Genomic DNA, 22,860 nt, shown 5'->3' on the forward strand with positions numbered 1-22,860 from the left:
TATGACCAAACATAAGCTGTAGTTTTATTAGGATGTACCAGTCAGGCAATTTTTATAAATTAATGTTCAAATTAAGAAAACATGAAACATTTATAGATTAATAAATTTAAAAACAAATTTAGGTTGAATTTACACATAACTACAGAGGATTTATGATCTATCTGTAGAATTCTCTAGTCAACGTTTTTGTGTATGTAATATTAATAAAAAGGATTTTTTTAACCATACAGTGTGATTCTGGGGTTCCCTGAATTTTCAGCTGCTGCATTTTCTACTCTACATCTGGCAGGTTCTTCTTCCTTTCAGTTTGTGCATTTCCTGTATTCTAAAAAGTAAATAGAAACAGGACCTTAATTGAGGAAATGGTGAGTCTTTGGCTAAGGAAATACAGCCACAGATAAGTACTTGTACTTTGCACCTGGGAGCTATTTTATACGGCACAGGGAGACTACTTAGCAAAGGAGTCCTTATTATCATCATAAGACAAAACTGAAGGAGGCTTTTCTGTGGACTCTTCTTTCTTGCCTAACTCACTCAGCAGTAATTGGAATTTCTCTCTAGGTCATAGAATCTATTGAATACATGCCTACACTATTAACTGGGAAGTGCCTGGATGTGATTTAGTAAGTCAGAAACAAATCCGTGAATAGAACAAATAAGCTGCCATTCCCTGTCTTAAGTTTTTAAAAACATATCATATTCTCTCACGCTCTAAATTAACAACCTATCAACTTGAAATTTAGGACATTTTCTTAATTCTGACATTAATTTATTAAAAGCATTTGAATCAGCCTCATATGTAATTTCTGTCACTTGTCAGAACTGTATTTGAATGACTAGTGTTGGGTTGGGTTTTTCCTTACCATCTTATGGAAAACCTAAACAAACTTTTTGGCCAATCTGATACATATAAACTATAATTATCATTGATGACTTCTGGATATTTCTAATAACTACAACTGTTTCACTGTTACTCTTAAAAAGATCATCTTTTCAGGAGTTCTACATCATGTGCACAAAAAGGGATTTTCCCTTCCTATTATGTATTTTTAAAATGTCAGAACTGTCTTAAGAGTTCCTTTCTTCCTGAATTAAAATGTAATTTTAGTTCTGAGGGCTTTCACAGCACGGTAGGACAAACACATGTAGCACATTACTAGTCCACCCAAACTCAAGACCCTTACCTCATCCGATTATTCAAAAAATGTGCAAATGGTGTGCTGTTCAACATGCTGTGACATCAGTAAGTCACCCAGGTTTAAACGTTTGAAGTCACCTATTCTTTTTTATAACAAACTAAAAAATAACCATTAATGCCTTTCTTGTTCTATCTAGACAATATTTCTTCTCTGCAAAACTGATTGTGGAGTTGTCAACAAGTTCAAGGCCAGGAATAAGGCCTAAATGTCACTGTGAAAGTATATCTAACAGTGTCTGATAATTCTTACCTAATGTTTTAGAAATTAATAGACTTAGTTAAAAATACCTTCTTACATAGTTTCAGATGATGGTTTCTATTTTTATAAGTTCCTCAAATTTCCTTAATAAGTATGTGCTAATTTTATCACAAATAAAAATGTAGTCAATTTTATTTAGAAAATAAGAAACCAAGATAACAAAGTTGATGACCTCACAGGTGTACAGGATAGAAGGCTGTTAATATAATTTAATTCAGTGGATGCTCAGCACAATCCCTTTCCCTTAAAAAAAAAAAACTTTAAAAAGTATTAATTTATAATAGATACTGATCGCTTCAAGATCCCCAAATGAAATTCAAGCTTATCTGATACTTAGCTGAGAGCATATCTTTGTGAAAATAGGACAGTAGTTAGAGAGCAGAGATGGGGGAATAAATTGGAGGAAAAAATAGGAAGAAAAAGGCTAAAGACAAAATATATATGTTCTTGTGGCCAGGATAATCCTATGTTTATACCACTATTCCTTTCCTCTGGCATGGTTTACCTACCACCAAGTAGTATACATAACACACATACTATTTTCTCTGGGTAGCATATATTCAATCACTCAACATTCAAATGAGGGTTCAAATTTACTACCCTCAAAAATAAGACATTTTTTAAAACCTTTATAATTTTCTAGGAAAATATAGTTCTGTTTCTAGAGGTCAAAGATTACAGAATTTTGAAATTTTATCTAACTTTCCAACAGTAATAACTAAAATTATATACTAAGTCAAATGTTCTAAACATCATTACTTAGTAAAAGCTATCAATAAAAAGTTTTACCTCTTGTTTTTCTTGATATTGATCTGCATTAAGTAAAGTTGGTATTTTAGATGAATCCGTTCTCTTTGATTCCCTCTTCAACACTTTTATCTGTTTCACTTTTGCAAAAATATATATGAGAACTTGTTACTCTTACCTTGAAATTTTATTTTCCTTTTCAAGAGTTTCAAATGGAAATTCTGATATCCACTAAAGTCAGTTTCTCAGTTTATTATAAAGGAACTAAACAAATCATGAGCTGTAATGGTATAAAATATCAGTCATAAATGATTTGTTATATAATTTTACAAATAGTCTACCAGTCTGTCCTCTAAATAAAGAAGACATTTACTTTTAAAATTCTGAGTATTACTGTTAAATGGATCAGATAATTCCTCTTGAGCTGTGCAAGTACTATTTTCTTGCTATTATATTATCTTTTCACAAGGTGTCACTGTTCTTCAAAGAAATGACTGCAAAAAAAATGAGTTTCATTTTATGAGCTCAATACATGTTATAAAATCTTAATTGACTAAATCCTTGAATGGCTGAAGCACACATACATCATTCCGGCTATTACATGGGCAAGTTATCACAGAAAAACAGAGGAAACTGCAATTACCCTAGGTCATATACTAAACCAAAAACATCTTCCTCAAATACTATTCTAACATTTCAACAAAATTGAGCTAATAAAATTTTTATTTTTAAAATTTTCTTAACCCTTCTTTAAAATTATCTCCTTTAAGTCTTACCCTTTATTTCACTATGGAAAATAATTTTTTTCATCAATGAAAATATTTTGCCTAGAAATATACTCCATTCTGGGGCTTCCCAGGTGGCGCTAGTGGTAAAGAACCTGTCTGCCAGTGCAGGAGATGTAAGAGATGTGGGTTCGATCCCTAGATCAGGAAGATCCCCTGGAGAAGGGCATGGAAACTCACTCCAGTATTCTTGCCTGGAGAACCCCATGGAGCCTGGAGGGCTACAGTCCACAGCTTCACACGGAGTCAGACACGACTGAAGGGACTGAGCATGCACACACACACACACACACACATACTTCTTTCTACCTAAATCATAAATGTAAGTTATATTACCAAAAAAGTTTTTTTAAAATATTCTATCTGGAGATTTGTAAAACTATGCAACAAATGTGTACCTTCCATTCCTTTCATCTCCTTTGATTGTATTATGAAAGGCAATTCTGGGAAATGGAATTCTTTCCTGTCAGATCTGGGAAAATTCAGCTTCCTTTTGTTTCCATTTGCCATTTGGTCAGTTTGGCTGGTTCGCTCATTAAACACACACTTCTCCATTTGGCTCTAAAAAAAACAAACAAACAAGAGTTAATTTGAAGAAAGGTGTGTAACTACTTACTGGATGAGGAGCCAACAAATTCCAGCCTTTTGGATGGTGTAAGATAGGCATAAAATTAGTCTTTGCAAGGTTATTTTAATAATTAAGAAGTAGAAGAGAGGGCTTTCCCTGGTGGCTCAGTGGTAAAGAATCCGCCTGCCAATGCAGAAGACAAGGGTTCAATCCCTGGTCTGGGAGAGTCCTACATGCCACGGAGCAACTGAGCTGGTGCGCCACAACCACTGAGCCTGTGCTCTAGAGCCCGAGAGCCGCAACTACTGAGCCCACACGCTCTAGAGCCCGTGCTGCACGGCAAGAGAAGCCACTGCAGTGAGAAGCCCGGCACTACAGCTAGACAGTAGGCCCTGCTCGCTGCAACTGGAGGAGAATCTGTGCAACGGTAAAGTCTGAGCACAGCCGAAGATAAATCATTTTTTCTAAAAAGACGTAGAAGAGAGTATCATCAAACATATAAACGGATCAAACTCCAATAAAAATTTCATAAATTTTTTTAGCTTACTCAATATTCTGAGAATAGTCTTGATCATGAGAGTCACAGTCTCAACTTTTAATTTTTTATCCTATTCATTGCACTCTGATTTTGAACAAACTGCTCTGGTTCATTTTATTAATAACTTATTTTTCAATTTACAAAATGATGTGCTCTGGACACTGGGAAAACCCAAAGGAAAAAATTACTTGTAAACTCAGCATTCTGGAAAAACTTTTGTGCTACCTGTTTTTGCTTATTTTACAACAGATGATAGAAAGTTTCTTAGGTTAATGAATACTTCCACAATGTAATGCTCAGTATCCCATTATGTGGATAAACTCTAACATATTTAACCAGTCACTTGTTCTTGGATGGATGTGTTGTTTTCAATGTCTTATTATTATAAATAACACTGTTTCAATTATAAAGTAAACTATTTTCCTATGTGAAAAATGGGAAATGAATGACACCAATTATGTTTTCTTGGGAAAAGTAAGATGTATTTATTTGGCAATTGCTCTTAATCTATAAAGTAAGATATTAAAATCATTTTTTGAAGTGAAAAATCAAAGAGTCTTGTGATTTTTAAAGGAAAATCTTACCTTTTTTCCCCCAAGTCACTCATTGAATACACAAATCAAGTTATAAGAAATTAACTAAAACTGTGAAAGCATTAAGGAAATGATGACCTATTTTCACTCCAGGGTAAAAGGGAAAAATAAAAGCACATTAAAAAAAAATGTTAGAGCCCTAAAGACAAAGACAAGGACACAGGGTGAGAGAATAATGCTGAAAAAGGACGTAATTTAATGATGAGGTTCTTGCCTTACTTGAGTGGAACCTGTATCCTCATGCCTGTTAGATATAACTTGTCCAATAGATTGTGAAGACGTACGTCTCTTTTTGGCTCTTTCAGTTAACCTATTATTTAAAAACAAATTAGAAGTTATTAAAATTCCTCAGAAATACTTCTGTTTTAGCTTCAATAATGATAAGTTATACCATGGTAGTCCACTGTTTGAACATGTGCCAAAATGCAATTGTTAGTCCTTAAGTACCAACTACTCTAAGAGGTAAAAACAGAGCAGAGAACAACTCACTCGTGGTGGTGACACCATGCTGTGGGTGGGGTTACTCCAGCTGGCCCACTTGGTCCTTTCTATCTGTTCTGAACCTGGATCTCTTAACTACTGGGTTCATGAATTTCTGAGCTTTTGACCAAGGCTAGTTTATAATTATGGTTATTACAACCATGGCTTGGGAGTTACCTCAAGAACGACTGACACTTGCTGTCTGTAGTCTGTTGTATAGACATGTCCACTTGCCACCTCTGCAGACCCCTAAGCTTCACAACTTACAGCCCAAACCAGCCTGCTAGGATTGAACTAGTCTTCTAGGATGCTGAACCGAGCCTCCTTTTCCATCTAGAGCCATAGCAGTTCCCTAAATTTAGAACTGGCCCTGATGCCTTGCTAGACAGACTCTTGCCATCCATCCGTCACACTGCCCTTGATTAATTAGGTTCATGGTACCAGTGTCTCAAATCTGTATTGGTAGTTGAATCTAAAATTGATCCAGTATGTTGTTTTTCTCCCAAAATATTTGACCTTGAAAAGCTATCTGACTACATAAAATTATTTTCAACTATCTTTTTTCCATTTAGATAATTTGCTACAATAGGAAAATAAAGCTTACTTTGCTATATGAAGGCACATCAATACCAAAAGTGAGGTCACATTACATTTTTCTCTTCAAACGGGAAGTAATTTTTCTGAGGGCCTTTTTTTCAAAATGAGGTTTTTGCAAACTGCATTAGTGAAAAACCACACACCTAGAGCATAGCCAAGAAAAGTTAATTTCTTCTATAGCATTCTTAAGAAGAATTTAGTAATGGCCCATTATATGATTATAATTTCAATACACCTTCCAATTCAGTTTATATACAGACATTACAAACTTGCTTCTTTGAAATACCATTATATAAAAACATTATAAAACTTAGGTCCATTTCCTTCTGTTCATTTTCTGTTAAAACTCACCTTGAATTGGAGTGGGAGAGGTTTGAATTGGGATTTGAAGCCATCAAGTTACTGCTAGTTAGATTGATGGGTGGCATTACCATACCACCTCCAGCACATGGATCGTCTTTCATGCCTATAGCGTTAGTGCTGGGATTGACAGGGTTTGGGGGCTCACTGATTACAGGTTTTGTATCTTGAGACACAGTATGAGCAATTTCAGCTGCAACCTGTTGACAATGTCCACCTTCACACACTATCTTTTTTGGTTCTAAGATATCTCCTTTTCCTCCTTTAACTTTAGTAACTCTGACTTTGATCTCCTTGGGCTTTTTCTCTTTTTCCAATTCCTAGAATAGATACATCCAAAATCTGAGTCAGGAGAACAGTTATTTTTATCACTAGAGTACTAACTATAATACAGTTATACTAGCTAAAAATAAGACCAGTTTTTACCTTTCCCCAAACTGAAGTACTTTGCAGTGTATTGGTATAAATTGTTTTTCTTTCTTCTTTCATAAAGTCATTTTCTTTAGAATTCTCTTTTGGTTTTATGAATGAATTGACTTTTGCTTCTTGGAGCAATTTAGCTTTCAGTTCTGGTATGAATCTGATAAAACAAGCAATATCAAATAATTTTATTTATGTAGATACTGTTTTATCTTTAAAAGACCTTTTAATCAATTAACTTACATTTGAGCTACAGCATAAACAAGTTGTCAGTAATGCATGCCAAGAGATGGCACAATATTTACCTAATACAGGTTGTTTCCTGGTAAAGATACATCTTTCAACAATTTCTCCATGGTAATTTACTATTAATAAAACTTTCACAAGATAGACATATGAATTAGTTTTCTTTTGTGATGTAAAGCTTACTTAATAAAAACACTGCTTTCAATCCTGATAAATGTACTATTCTCTTCAAAGAAGACTCAGGCCACTCTGTCCCTTTTAAGTCCTGTTCTTTTAACAGGGCAACTGAGTCCATGTTCCATGCCACAACAGCTGAAGCCTGTGTGCCCAAGAGTACATTTAAATCCTGTTCTTTTAACAGGACTTTAAAGATGAACTAGTTTCTAAAATCTTACTCTAGAGACATATTTTTGAATTATAATAGAATACATCAATATTGAAGCGAGATTGTTTTGGCTTTAGGTTGACTTAAAAATATATACTTATTTATTTATTTTTGGCTGTACTGGGTCTTCATTGCTGCACACTGCTTCTCCAGTTGCCCTTCTAGTAGAGAGGGGCCACTCTCTAGTTGTGGTGTATGGGCTTCTCTCATTGTAGTTGCTTCTCTCGTTGCGGAGCATGGCCTCTTGGGCACACAGGCTTCAGCTGTTGTGGCCTGGAACATGGGCTCAGTTGCCCTGCGGAATGTGGAATCTTCCTGGACCAGGGGTTGGACCCATGTCCCCTGCACTGGCAGGCAGATTCTTAACCACTGGACCACTATGGAAGTCCTAGTTTGGCTTTTTATAAAAGTTATTTATTTTTAAATAGAAAGTCCAGTTTGTATGGCTCAAAACTCAAAAGGTTATACTGAAAAGTCTCCTTTTCCACCCTTTTCCCCGAGCTACACAGTTTCTCTTCTTGAAGCAGCTACTGCTATCAGTTTGAGACTGAATAAGTTCTACCATGAATGAAATCTTCCCTAGAATTATAATAAAAGGGTAAGTGTGAGATGAAGGGAAAAAAAAAAACCAGTGTGATTAGTTCGGCTGAATAAGAAAATGGTACATTTCTGTTAAAATTTCCTTGCCTTGTGGAACTCAAGAACTTTCACCCTGTGATAGTAAAATCCCAATAGCTAAATATCCAAGAGAAATCAAATGAGTCTATATAGAATTGACAGGAAGCAACTCTTTTATTCAATAACTGATACTTCTCATCAATGGCACTTTTAATATATCTTCTCATTTTCTGTTTTAGAATAAAATTCTTGAAATGCTTCAGGTTCTACTTACTCTCAACAGTTCCCTTTTCTTTGATTTTTTCTACTTCAGTCTATTTTCGATGGAGGTCCTGGACTTTCCTATGCCTGATCCTAACTCCAACACATTTTAAATTTATATTTATGTTTCTGCCTCATACTCCAAGGCAAACAATAATTTTGCAATTAACAAACTTTTCCTGTTTCTTTCAAAGCCCAAATATAAAATGGTGTTTTCTTTTTTTAAAGAAGCATGGCTGATTTATGAATCCACATTGTTAGCATATATTTTAGATACAGTGTGGGACAGAGAAAGGCTTTAAGAGCCATGGTCCCTGTCTTCAGGGAACTTCCAGTTTGGTGGGGAGAATAAAACAACAGGAACTGCAACAGATAATAAGTAAAGCAGAGGAAAAAAATCATCTGGGAAATGAATGCTAATTATAATATATAGGTCAGAGATGCTATCAAGAGGAAAAACTGGACTATTCTGAGTCAGGGATCTAAGTAGAAACAAGGCTAAAAAGTATTGATGGTTTATTTAATGTTATCTCTGCCCTATAGTAAGAATTGAAAAATGCATGTGAAGAGCTTAGCTCACTGTATAGGACATAGTAACTGTGTAATAAATGTTAACTGCACTATTTTTATTATTAGAGTTTTCACCATGACATCTGTAAGTCTACCATATATCTAGTTAATACAAAAACTCAGTAAGTTTTTGATAAACTGAATTCTTTTGTGTAACATTAACCTATGTAGCAATTTTCATGGTAGTAAAATTTCCTAATACAAAACACGAAAAAGTCCACACTCACTCAAAATGCTTACTTTTCAATAAATCCATCTCTAGTAAAATACTCATGATGCAAAAGATCGGTAGATGACATCCTCTCAGCAGGATCAATTTGTAAGCAAGCCTAGAAAATGAAAAAAGATTCCATGTTAAACAAATTCGTAACATGTCTCCTTAAGGTAAATGTTAAATTTCACAAATGCAGGTATAATTAATTACCCAGAGCTAAAAGAGTTCTTGAAAAGATAGAATTTAGACCTCAGGAATTTTTGACAGTGAGTTCTGACCACTTGTTTCCGTAAGAAATTTGTACTTGTAAAGCAGTACTACAGGTTAAATGTCCTATTTGTAGCCAAAACAGAAGTCAGTCTATTTCTGCTGGAATTAGTAGGAATTAATTAGCTCATTTTGGTCCTCTTATCTAGCTCTGTAAGGAAGAAAGTTCATAACTTATTTCCATTTTATAGAGCTAGAAGCATGTTTAGTAATTTGCCAAACTAGAATTTTAACTCATATTGTCTGATTCCTAATTCAATGCTTTTTATATGGCATAAAACAATTTCACAAATATCCAAGCCCCCAAATCCTTCAATAACCCATTATCAGAACAGCTATTTTCTGCTTCCCTTCACTTGGGATTACTTCAACTGAGAACCAAAAAACCCCCACAAAACAAAGAGACAGTGAAGTAAGAGTATCAGAAAATAAGTTGTATATAATGAATCTACATATAATCAAATAATCATAATTAGAATACATTAATGCAAATATTAAAGACATAATTTGAATAAAAGCCATTTGCCTGATAATTTTCATTCTTCCTCCAAAAGAAGGCAAAACATACTAATAATAGGTAACTTTTATTTATGCTTATTATGTGTTTGTCATACAACACTCTGTCTAGTCTTTTCCTATTGCCTGATCCCAGCAACAACCCTACAAGGTGGGTACGCCTACTATCTTCATTGTACAGATGAGGAGACTAAGGCCCAAAGAGGACAAGTAATTGGTCTAAGATCTCATAAATGGAAACAATAGTTAAAATCCAGAATGTATAAAGTAATTGCACAGAACATTACACTTCTGATTATTTCACAAAGTCTAGTTTAAGTTGATTCACAGACAAAGTTATAGAGATCTGCTATACAAGAATTTGCATATAGTTAACCATATCATACTGTACATTTTAAAATTTGGTTAAGAGGATAGATCTTATGTTACGTGGTTGGTTTTTTTTTTTACCACAATTTAAAAAAATTGACTCATAAAGTCTATTATCGTCTTTATGATGTGAGAATAGTCATATCCTTAAGACTGAAACTAGCTAAAAGTATGTGCTTATTTTAGAACGTTAATAGTTACCCATCAATAAAACTTAGGAAGAAAAATGCTAAAAGGTCACAGCCAATTGGAAGCAGATAAATATTCCTTCTGTAAACAGTATAATTTACAGAAGTTAAACGTTTGCCCTGGTTTGGAAAATGTAAAATATGACACTTTGAGAAACAGACTGGCTGTTGTCCCTTGCAAAATAAAAACGCACACCTACACAAAGACTTAGAAGTGAATGTCAACAGCGATTTTACTTGTAGTAGCCAAAAAGAGGAAACAACCCAAAACAGGGAAACAGATTTTTTTTTAAAATTGTGATATGTTCATACATGGAATATTACTCAGCAATCAAAAGGAATAAACTACTGATACACACAAAAACATGAACTGAATCTCTAGACTATAACGCTGAGTTAAAAAAGACTGACATAAAAGGGTATATACACTGTTTGATTCCATTTACAGACTATTCTAGAAAATACAAACTATAGTGGAAAATAAATCAGTGGTTATTTAGGGACAGGAATGAAGGGAAAAATGGATGACAAAAGGATGCAAGGACATTTTGGGAAGTGATGGAAATTTTAGGTATGTTGATTGTAGTGGTGGTTTCACAGGTGTGTATACATTTACCAAAACTCATCAAATTGTACATCTGAAATCATGTAGCTTACTGTATAGAAATTATACCATTATAATATTGTTTAAAATTTTTAAATCTATGAAAAAAAATACATGCTCTACACCAGGTATAAAGATGTATTTTAGGAAATTCTTTGGCGGTCCAGTGGTTAGGACTCAGCGCTTTCACTACCAGGGCCCAGGTTCAATCACTGGTTGGGGAACTAAGATCCCACAAGCTGCATGGTGTGACCAAAAAAAAAGATGTATTTGAATGTTATAATACTCAAAATTGTACTTGTAATAGAATAAGGAGAGAAATCAGTGAAATACAAATATACCTCAGCATGTATAAGCAATCTGTCTATGATAAATGTGGCATTCCAAATCACTGGATTATTCAAGTTGAAAAAAGTATTTAGAACATATAAAACAGGACACTAATATGATTATTTGGCAAGTCAATGTAAAAGTATACTTTAAATCACAAATAGTTTAAGGATTCTTAAATAAGAACTACAAATGACCAATTAATGTCAGTAACATGTCCAACTTCCCTGTAATGAAGAAAGCGCAATTTTTAAAAATATACTTTATTTCTGGTTAATTAAGTTGCAAATATTTTTAATATATAATATTCAATGTTAGACTGAGAATAGAGATTTATACCCAATGCTACTTGGGTATAAATCTATAAAATCTTTCTGGAGGGAAAAATAGCTAGGTATGCCAAAAGTCCTAACAAGTATAAACCCTTTGGCCTACCAGTCACACTTCTAGGAATTTATCCCAAGCAAATAATACCACAAGTTCATACAGACATATAAAAGATGTCTACTGTAGCATCTTTACCAGCAAGGGAAAAAACCTGAAACCTAATGTCCAAAATTTCAAGATAAACTATAGTATAGTCATACAATGAAACACTATGCAAGCACTAAAATTATGACACAGCTCCATATTTACTGACATGGCAGTATGCTTAAACTATAATGCTAAGTGAAAATAAACAGGTTACATAGCAGTGTGTAAAGTAAGACAGGGCTTCCCAGGTGGCTCAGTGGTAAAGAAACTGCCTGCCAATGCAGCAGATGCGGGTTCCATCCCTGAGTGGGGAAGATCCCCTCAAGAAGGAAAGGGCAATGCACTCCTGTATTCTTGCCTGGGAAATCCCATAGACAGAGGAGCCTGGAGGGCTACAGCCCATGGGGTCACAAAAGAGTCAAACACAACTTAGTGACTAAACCACAATAAAGTATGACACCTTTTAAAAAGCATAAACAGTTATGCATGTATTTGGTTGGGAAAAGTATATAAACCAAAACATCAACAGTAATTTTTCCTGGATTGTGGGGGTTGGGAAAATGTTAACTTCTCTATCAAGTATTCTATTTTGTTATGATCATTATGTATTCTTTGTAAAATCAAAACTATGACATGAAAAAAAAGAAATTAAAGTGGAAAGTGTAGCAAAAAAAAAACTGATCCTTTAATAAACTCTAGTTCTTTACAGTTACCAAAGAAACAACTTTCTTCCTTTGATAAGTCTTTAGATGTTACATGTCATGTTTTGTTTTATCTAAAAGACAGCAACAACAGTTAACATTAACAACATTTGTTGACAGCTTATTCAAGGCTCTGTGCTAAGAAGGTTTCTACCATTAACTCATTTTATCCTCCAGCTCCAGAAGATAAATATTGTTAATGTTTTTTATAACTCAGTAAACTGAGGCATGGAGATTGACTTGCTCAAGTTTATGGAGCTAATTAGTAACAGAGCTGGGTTTTAAAGAAAGTTCATGTGAATTCAGAGCCCCCTCTCATAAACACCATGCTATACTTGCTTTGAAGTTAGATTACCACTTTTTTTAAGGGCTGTACATTAGAAGTAAGACAAGTTAATTGACCCTGGGAAAGAAAATTGGCTGGGAAGAGAAAATAAACAGAAGCAAGTAGCTCTCTCACTTCTTGAATTCTATTCTAAGTATGCTGGTATATTTATTATGCAGTTCAAAATAAAATTTAAATTTTAAACTAATTTAAAAGTGCTATATGTTTTTGTTTTCTCCAACTCAACCTGAATTTTGGCACTGGTATATCCTCAAACAACATTACAACTATAGCTGCCAATGCCTTGACATACCTTAGAATATCACTGTACAAGGAAGAAATCTCTTGGGTAGACTGCTGGGAAGACTGGCTGTTAAGAGGTGTTGATCAACATGGTAAGTCCTTAACATTTTCCAGTTTATCCTTAAAAATTTCCAGTTTATCAATAAAATTGGAATTAACAAAAAAGAATAGACCGGATTATCCCAGGGGCCTTTCAGTTCTAACAGTCTGTGACTTTTAACTTCTCTGAACTAAAGACATAAACACAGAAGAATATAGTAACTTTGAACAGTTAATATTACTCCATGAATCCTTTTGGAATGTCATTAAAGTCATATCTTAAAACTGTATTATAATTTATGCAAATTTCCAAGAAATAAGTCCTTAATCTCTTAACATACATGAACTATGTCAGCCAACAATCCATTTAGCTTTGGGTATTTTTTTCTTGCACTTTTGGGATGTTGAACTTGAGGAAGGACCACCCCAGCAAAAATGGGACTCTTGGAAAAGATATTCTGCAAGTGAGGTGTCAAATTGCCTGAAAAGAGAAAAAAATACATACATAAGAAAACAGGGATATTATTCTACAATCAAAATAATCAAATTGTTATATGGTCTGCATCAAATTACTAAAAGAAAGAATAACAATTAAGTTCTCTCAATTTTTAAAAGTTGAACAAGAAACTATCTTCTGAATATAGCATAAGGAACTACCTTCTGAATATAGCATAAAAAAGTGAGTTCCCCAGTAATCTGTTGATAGGACATAGGCAGTAGAGAATAAAAAACCACAGGTGCATTTTCTTTTTTCAAAATACAAGACATAATATATAATGCTTACATTCAAAGTTTTACGTATTTCTATAAGGGTATCAAAATGGTTTATCTAGCAAGTGTTTATCAGCAAAGTCTTATTCAAAACAGCTAAAATACTAAAATTATATAGAAATAAAAATATTGTAAAGAAAAAACAAGGCTATAGATTAGTAGCAGAATGTAGAGAACTATAAATAGGAGTGGAAAGAGCTAAGTTCTACCACTAGTTTTGCTCTTAACTAGTTCTGTGACCTTGGGCAAATCTTCCCTTTCTGTATCTTGGTTTTGTCATTTGTAAAACGACAAAACTGATCCCATCATCTCTAGAGTTCTCTCACCATTAATCTCATAACCAGAATTTTAAATATGACAGAAAAGAGTATGATGCTTTAAGGGTGTGAACTGTATCTTTAACCAATATTTATCCAGATTCACAGATTTTAGAGTTGTTCAAAGTACCTACCTCATGATCCTGTAATTCTATGTTTATGTATAGCTTTCTCATCACAAAATAGGTTGCTCAAGCTCCTCAATCAGAAATATATCTTTGAAACTCCATGAGCAACACTAACCATGAAAATGTTTGGGTAGTCAAAGCAGATCATCAAATAATTCAGCTATCATCAAACATATTTTTGAATAAGATATTTAGCTATCTGCTTATCTACTGTGGTTAATAAAAGTTTTCTTAGTAAACAACTGGTTTTCTATTTCCAAGCACTTTAAAAGAGCATCAAAATCAAAATCAATTCTATTATTTAAAAGTCCTCTTTGAAAGAAGCAAATATTTGTAGAAGTCAAAATTTTATAACAACTTTCAGACAAACTGAAGTAGGTTCCTATTTTACTATTTTTCTTAGTATCAACCATCAACATGGTACAGCTATTTGCATCCAGGCAAAAAAATATATTATTTTCAAAAACAGAATTTTTCTACATTTTTTTTATCAGCCCAAAGCATCCATCTACTTTCATCTATCAAAACAGTATGCTTCCTTATTCTTATAAAGAGAGACTAAATTTGAAAATCAAGCAGAATTTATCTGAAAACACTTATTTAGGCATTTAACAGTACATTTCAGTAATACCTACCTACTTTTAAAACAATTTTATGAAGTAAATCCAAATCAGAGCTGCTAGGAAGATAGGGATTTCCAGTGGCCATCTCAATGATCATACAGCCCAGAGCCCAGATATCCACAGGTCTGAAACAGACAAGAATAAATCACTCTTTCATGGAGAAATATATAAAACATCTTTTCTTAAAAACCCTTTTTTTTTTGGCCATGCTGTGCAACTTGCAGGATCTTAGTTACCCAACCAGTGATTGAACCTATGTCCATAACCTTATCTTACACCACTTATAAAAATTGACTCAAAATGGATGGAAGACATAAATCTAAGAACTAGAACTACAAACCTCTTAAAACAGAGGCCTTTCACAGTCTTGGACTTGGCAAAACCAAAAGCATAAAAACAGACAGAATGAACTTCATCGAAATTAAAAATTCTGTTTCTCAAATGACACACACCATCAAGAAAATCAAGAGACAACTAAATAAGAGAAAATATCTGCAAATAAGTATCTGATAAAGAATTTATATCTAGATATACAAAGAATTCTTACAATTTAATAATAAAAAGCTAGTCCAATTTAAGAAAGGGCTAAGGATCTGAATAGAAATTTCTCCAAGGAAGATATATAAATGGTCAATAAGCACATAAAAAAAATCAACAATGAAGTCCAAAAATCATTAGTTATCAAGGAAATGGAAATCAAACCCATAAGGAGATACCACTTTACACCTATAAGGATAACTAGAATCCAAAAGTCAGATAATAACAAGTGCTGGTGAGGATACAGAGGAATTTGTAACCCTCACACTCTTGATGGTGTCTTTACATTCTTCAAGATTCATTATTTGTTTATTAGATTGTTGTTTCCTATACTATTTTTACTGATTCACAACAGACTGAGGCCTTTCTACTTTTTGAAATATCTAGTACAATTTAAAAATTATTATTTGTCAGTGTTTGCAAAGACTTTGCCATACTCAGGAACTAGGAAACTTGTGATAACACTGCCAGAGTAGATTTTAAAATGTCTGCAGAATCTAGAGTCTACAGAGAAGCAAGGAGGCCACTCTGTAAAGGGTGGGGCACAGCTTAAGGCAAGCATGGATGGCAGCCTGAGAGATTTCTGCATAAGTTTCCTGGGGCTGGGGCCACTCAGCTCCAAGGGGCAAGTGTGGCAACATCAACAGCAGCAGGATAGATGTCTAGGGTCTCTCTGCTCTATTTGGGGGTGTCCCTTTTCTCTCCCAAGCCCAGATGCAGAAGGCAGAGTTTGTCAGTAGTTCAGGTGACAAATAACACCAAGGGAAAAAAAAGATGGCTAGGAAAGGCCAGGCAGGATCCCCAAGTATACATACTTTCCATAAGAGGTATCTTTTAATACTAATTCTGGAGCTCTATACCAGCGTGTAGCCACATAGTCCGTATAAACATCTCCAGGAGCTGCTAGCGTTCGTGCAAAACCAAAATCACAGAGTTTAGTAATTCCTGATTGGGATACTAAAATATTCTCAGGTTTTATATCTCGATGAATGATCTAAAAAACAAACAGAAGATGTAATACATTGAAATGAGATTTCATTATCTAGAACATTTCTCAACAATTAAGAGAAAATCTAGCTAATTAAGATAGTAAAGTTATTTTCTTACCACATGCAAAGGATTAACTACACAGTGCAAAAATATGTAACTATAAATAGTTGTGTGTGTGTACTCAGTTGTGTCTGACTCTTTGTGCCCCACTGACTGTAGCTCACTAAGCTCTTCTGTGCACGGTATTTTCCAGGCAAGAATACTGTAGTGGGTTGCCATTTTCTACTCCAGGGGATCGTCCCAACCCCTTGAAAAGATAATAATGAAGGTAATACTGAAAAGATAAATCACATTCCTAAAAGAAAAATAAAAAAGAACTTAATGGAAAAAGTTTAACTTTCCATTAACCCCATGTCACACTTCAGGTACTGCCCCTTGTCTCATTTCCTTCATAGCTAAACTTCTTGAAAACATTATTTTTACTTATTCACTTTCTGATCACTCATTCACTGCTCAAGTGGAAGGTGAGCAATCTTGTCTTCTGCTCCCCCATTCAAACTGCCCTAGCAACTCTATTCAATGCTCTGCAGAAACCTAAATGGGAAGGAAATCAAAAAATGTGGGAATATATATATATATGACTCACTTTGCTGTGCAGCAGAAACTAACACAATTTAAAACAACTATTTGCTTAGTCCCCTAGTTGTGTCCAACTCTCTGTGACCCAAATGGACTGTAGGACACCAGGTTCCTCTGTCCAGGGAACTTTCCAGGCAAGAATATGGGAGTGGGGAGCCATTTTCTACTCCAGGGGATCTTTCTGACCCAGGGATCAAACCCGCATCTCTTACATCTCCTGCATTGGTAGGTGGATTCTTTACCAATTGTGCCACCTGGGAAGCTCGCAAAACAACTATATTCCAATAAAAAATAATTTAAAAAAGTGTCCAGGCCAAAGTCATCAACAACTTCATTGTTGCTACATCCAACAGACACCCCTCAATACATATCTTGCCAGATGTGAAGTGAAAATTGCTCAGTCGTGACCTACTCTTTGTGACCCTCATGGACTATATATAGTCCATGGAATTCTCTAGGCCAGAATACTGGAGCTGGTAGCCCCTGTTCCCTTCTCCAGGGGCTCTTTGTAACCCAGGGATCGAACACAGGTTTCCTGCGTTGCAGGCAATTCTTTATCAGCTGAGCCACCAGGGAAGCCCTCACTAGACATCTTAGTGTAAAAATATAGGCAACCACTCCATTCCTGACTTCTGGGACCAGTTTCCTCCAATGGCAGTTTCTTTTTCTCTGTCTGTAAATGTAGGGTTCTGGTCTTAGGCTTCTCTTCTCATGCATCTTGTTTCTTGCACAATCTCATCTACTTTTTTTTTTTTTTTAGCACTTTCTTTACTTGGTTATGGGAATACCATATTCTTTTGGGCTTCTTCCCACCTATGGCTGTTTCATCTCAATCTCACCTACTCTTACAGGCCTTAGTGACTATCTATATACTAATGATTTCCATATTTCTATCTCTAACCAAGATATTTCTCTTGGTTTCCATAAGAAGAAGAAGCCTGCAAGAAGTCCCATAAGGCTGACCCACACACTCCCACAAACTCAGATAATTAAAAACTAAATGGACTATCTTCTCCCCAAAACCCATTTGTTCTTAAGAGTCCTTTAGCTCAGTGAATGGAACCAACATTGACCTCAAGGCTCAAGCCAGAAATCAAGGCACATTTCTCCCTCAGGTCCCATATTCTCTCCATCCACTTCTCTCCCTAGTTCAAGGTCCCTCAGCTCTCTCATCAAAATTACCTTACTAAATGGTTTCCCTGAATTCCCTCTGATCCCCTCCCATTCATTGCCCACAATGAAATCTGAGTATTATTTTAAAATCATGTGTATGATTATGTCACTCCTTCAAGGATTCCCCATGCCATAGGACAAATCTGAAGCTACATAAAATGGCTGGTAAGGACTTACAGGATTTGGCCTCTGCTCACATTCTCAGCTGTTCTTCCCTAGCCTATAGAATATTAGTTTCCCAATTTTCCAGGTTTGTGTCATCATTTGCATTTGCTAATGCTGTTCCAGCCGCCTAGAACACTGCCTCGCCAACTATTTCCTTATGTCTCAGCTGAGATGTCTGCAATAGAGGTTCCTTTTACATATTATTCTACATTTCCTCCTTCACAGTTATTTGTCGTGCTTTATTATTATTTGCCTATTTACTTGTCATTCCCATTGGACAGTAAGTTCCATGAGGGTAAGATGTGTATCTGTTTTGTTGAGGCTATATCCCCCATGCCCAGTACAGTGCCTGAAACAAAGAAGGCGTTTAAAAACTTTATCAATGCATTAAGCATACTCTCATCACCAGCAAAGTATCATAGCACAAGTGAAAATATCTTGGTGACAGAATTCTGGGATCTTTCCTTTTTTATATAACTTATTGCTATAAGCTTTTGGGTTTAGCTTTTGTTCTGCCTCAAGTCTTCCTCCTAATTGGCCAAATAATTATCTTAGGGTAATGAATCAGCTTAAAGGCACCATCTGTAAAACTTTGTTAGTCCCTCTTTACTTTCACAACTTTTACTGAGTGACTACTACATGCCAGGTACTATACCAAGATCTGAGAATATAACATGAGCAAAAGTAGACATGGAAAAGCACTTTAAAATATCACTTTACATATTCTGCCTACTACACAGCCGTGACCCTCCTCCTCAGTACTCTGCTGCTGCTGAGTCACTTCAGTCGTGTCCAACTCTCTGCAACCCCATGGACGGCAGCCCACCAGATGCCCCATCTTTGGGATTCTCCAGGCAAGAACACTGGAGTGGGTTGCCATTTCCTTCTCCAATGCATGAAAGTGAAAAGTGAAACTGAAGTTGCTCGGTCATGTCCGACCCTCAGCAACCCCACGGACCACAGCCTTCCAGGCTCCTCCATCCATGGGATTCTCCAGGCAAGAGTACTGGAGTGGGGTGCCATTGCTCTCTCCTCCTCAGTACTCTAAACATGCATAAAGATACACTCAGTTGACACCCTAATATGTTCACTCTATTTAACAGTTAACACCCTGACTACATGCAGAATTTTGTTATCTTTGAGAATCAAGCACTCTCTGAATTCCAACTTCTAAAATTCTGTTTTAACAACATCCTCTTTGGTCTTTGACAATCACACTGAGACCTCTATAAACAGTATTTCTATGTGTGTAGATTTTCTCTAATTTTTCTCATCAATGTTTAATAGTTTTCAGTGTATAGGTCTTATTTTCTCTAAGTATTTTCTTTTTTGATGTTATTACAATGGTATTTTTAATTCAGTTTCTGAGTTTGCTAATACACAGAAATACAAATAATTTTGGTATATTGATCTTCTATCCTACAATCTTAATAAACTTACAGCTTAGTTCTTTTTTTAAAAAATACTTTTATTTATTTATTTGGCTAGTTGTGGTATGTGGGATTTTGTTTCCAGACCAGGAATGGAACCCGTGCCCCCTGCATTGGAAGCATGGAATCTTAACCACTGGACCACCAGGGAAATCCCAAACTTACAGCTTAGTTCTTTTAACTTTACTGTAGATTCCATAAAATTTTCTACAGAAATGATCATGTCATTGGTGAATAAAGACAGTTTTACTGCTCAAAAAAAAAAAAAAAGAGAGAGAGAGATACGACTTCACATCCACTGGAATAGTGATAATCAAAAGACAATAACAATACTGGGAGGACACAGAAAAACGGATACATTGTTGGTGGAGATATAAAATGGTATAGCCACTTTGGCCAGTTTCTTCAAAAAGTGAAAACATAACCTCACCATATGATCCACTGGTATTCTTGAGTTATCCTATTTCTATTCCCCACTCCCCAGTTCCTGGTAGCATGGTAGACCAACACCCCCAAATCATGCTGAAAACTAGCAGCCTAGTAGCCACCAGAGGAAGCTGTATCTCCTAGCTATAGCGTTGGATCTCCTCCAAAGCCCCATTCCCAGGTAACAGTCATTATCTAACATGTCTGTCAGATTACTGGAAAACTCCACCAGAAGTTTTGTCTTCACTGACCTAACTCAGAGCTCGCCCAGGGCAAAGGGCCTTTGTCAGAAACAATTAGCAGCTACTAAATAACATTACTGGAGAAGGCAATGGCAACCCACTTCAGTGTTCTTGCCTGGAGAATCCCAGGGACAGAGGAGCCTGGTAGGCTGCCGTCTATGGGGTCGCACAGAGACGGACATGACTGAAGCAACTTAGCAGCAGCAGCAAATAACATTATAGCCACCTGAGGGAGCTATAACAGGACAAACAACAAGCTGACCAAAATACTTAATTAAAAAGAGAGGCTGGGAGTGAGATGTCCATAAAAGATCTGCAAAGTTCCAACATATTACTGAGAATCATGAAGGGTACATGTCCAGCTGTGCACACACTAGGAAAGACCTGAGATTGTCCCTAAGCTCTCAAGTCTGGTGGAATTTAGGTTCTACACAAGCAAGAAGGGCTAAGTTGTAAACTTTCTGCCTAAACACTGAAGAAATGCCCCAACACAGAGAGAGAAGGAGCCCTCAGTAAATACCCAGTAAATATGGCTGAGAGATTTATTAGTTTCAAGAATTTAAGGAAATCTCTGTTCAAACATTAGCTGACCAGTAAGCTAACTGAGCAGAGATTTCAGTGGTCATACATGACAAACAATACAGACTTCACAAATTAGTTCAGGAAAATAACTAACAAACAGTTACAACTGAAAACCTTGAGACATAGGAAATTCTGATCTCCAGATTGCCACAATGTATTATTTTACATGTCCAGTTATCAACAAAAAATTACAAAATTTCCAAGAAAATTCCCCAAAAAAGGTGTGCAAAGAAAGATATATGGCCATTCATAAGGGGAAAAAGCAGTCAATAAGAAGCTTTGCCTGAAGAAGCCCAGATATAACCTGCAAGAAAAAGACTATTCAGTTCTTTTCAGTTCAGTCGCTCAGTCATGTTCGACTCTTTGTGACCCCATGAACTGCAGCATGCCAGGCCTCCCTGTCCGTCACCAACTCCCGGAGTTTACCCAAACTTATGTCCATCGAGTCGGTGATGCCATTCAACCATCTCATCCTCTGTCGTCCCCTTCTCCTGCCCTCAATCTTTCCCACCATCTGGATCTTTTCCAATGAGTCAGCTCTTCGCATCAGGTGGCCAAAGCATTGGAGTTTCAGCTTCAACATGAGCCCTACCAATGAACACCCAGGACTGATCTCCTTTAGGATGGACTGGTTGGATCTCCTTGCAGTCCAAGGGACTCTCAAGAGTCTTCTCCAACACCACAGTTCAAAAGCATCAATTCTTCTGTGCTCAGCTTTCTTTATAGTCCAACTCTCACATCCATACATGACCACTGGAAAAATCACAGCCTTGACTAGACGGACCTTTGTTGGCAAAATAATGTCTCTGCTTTTTAATATGCTGTCTAGGTTGGTTGTAACTTTCCTTCCAAGGAGTAAGCATCTTTTAATTTCATGGCTGCAATCACCATCTGCAGTGATTTTGGAGCCCCCAAAAATAAAGTCAGCCACTCTGTCCACTGTTTCCCCATCTACTTGCCATGAAGTGATGGGACTAGATGCCATGAAGTGATGGGACTGGATGCCATGATCTTAGTTTTCTGAATGTTGAGCTTTAAGCCAACTTTTTCACTCTCCTCTTTCACTTTTATCAAGAAGCTCTTTAGTTCTTCTTCACTTTCTGCCATAAGGGTGGTTTCATCAGCATATCTGAGGTTATTGATATTTCTCCCGGCAATCTTGATTCCAGCTTGTGCTTCTTCCAGTCCAGCATTTCTCATGATATACTCTGCATATAAGATAAATAAGCAGGGTAACAATATACAGCCTTGACGTACTCCTTTTCCTATTTGGAACTAGTCTGTTGTTCCATGTCCAGTTCTAACTGTTGCTTTCTGACCTGCATACAGGTTTCTCAAGAGGCAGGTTAGGTGGTCTGGTATTCCCATTTCCTTCAGAATTTTCCACAGTTTATTGTGATCCACACAGTCAAAGGCTTTGGCGTAGTCAATAAAGCAGAAATAGATGTTTTTCTGGAACTCTCTTGCTTTTTCAACGATCCAATGGATGCTGGCAATTTGTTCTCTGGTTCCTCTGCCTTTTCTAAAACCAGCTTGAACATCTGGAAGTTCATGGTTCATGTTGCTGAAGCCTGGCTTGGAGAATTTTGAGTGTTACTTTACTAGTGTGTGAGATGAGTACAATTGTGTGGTAGTTTGAGCATTCTTTGGCATTGCCTTTCTTTGGGATTGGAATGACAACTGACCTTTTCCAGTCCTTTGGCCACTGCTGAGTTTTCCAAATTTGTTGACATATTGAGTGCAGCACTTTCACAGCATCATCTTTTAGGATTTGGAATAGCTCAACTGGGATTCCATCACCTCCACTAGCTTTATTCGTAGTAATGCTTCCTAAGGCCTACTTGACTTCACATTCCAGGATGTCTGGCTCTAGGTCAGTGAT

The 22,860-nt window shown here is 36.0% G+C and overlaps 1 protein-coding gene across 6 annotated transcripts in view; it reads right to left on the bottom strand.

Annotated features, from left to right (window-relative positions):
• CDKL3 (cyclin dependent kinase like 3) overlaps positions 1 to 22,860 on the bottom strand; it is a 49,083-nt gene that overhangs the window by 14,695 nt on the left and 11,528 nt on the right. For 3 of the 6 annotated variants that reach the window (XM_070793590.1, XM_070793587.1, XM_070793588.1), the window contains 9 exons: positions 16,147 to 16,325; positions 14,807 to 14,919; positions 13,297 to 13,436; positions 8,866 to 8,954; positions 6,552 to 6,705; positions 6,117 to 6,445; positions 4,908 to 4,998; positions 3,388 to 3,550; positions 2,247 to 2,344 (listed from right to left, as the gene is read on the bottom strand). In XM_070793590.1, coding sequence (XP_070649691.1) covers positions 2,247 to 2,344; positions 3,388 to 3,550; positions 4,908 to 4,998; positions 6,117 to 6,445; positions 6,552 to 6,705; positions 8,866 to 8,954; positions 13,297 to 13,436; positions 14,807 to 14,919; positions 16,147 to 16,325 — 1,356 coding nt within the window. Of the gene's footprint in view, positions 1 to 228; positions 326 to 2,246; positions 2,345 to 2,577; positions 2,699 to 3,387; positions 3,551 to 4,907; positions 4,999 to 6,116; positions 6,446 to 6,551; positions 6,706 to 8,865; positions 8,955 to 13,296; positions 13,437 to 14,806; positions 14,920 to 16,146; positions 16,326 to 22,860 lie in introns of those variants that run through there. The other 3 variants (XR_011567679.1, XM_070793589.1, XR_011567680.1) reach the window with 2 other exon arrangements.

Source organism: Bos indicus, chromosome 7, assembly GCF_029378745.1.
Source record: "Bos indicus isolate NIAB-ARS_2022 breed Sahiwal x Tharparkar chromosome 7, NIAB-ARS_B.indTharparkar_mat_pri_1.0, whole genome shotgun sequence".
Classification (NCBI taxonomy): Eukaryota; Metazoa; Chordata; class Mammalia; order Artiodactyla; family Bovidae; genus Bos; species Bos indicus.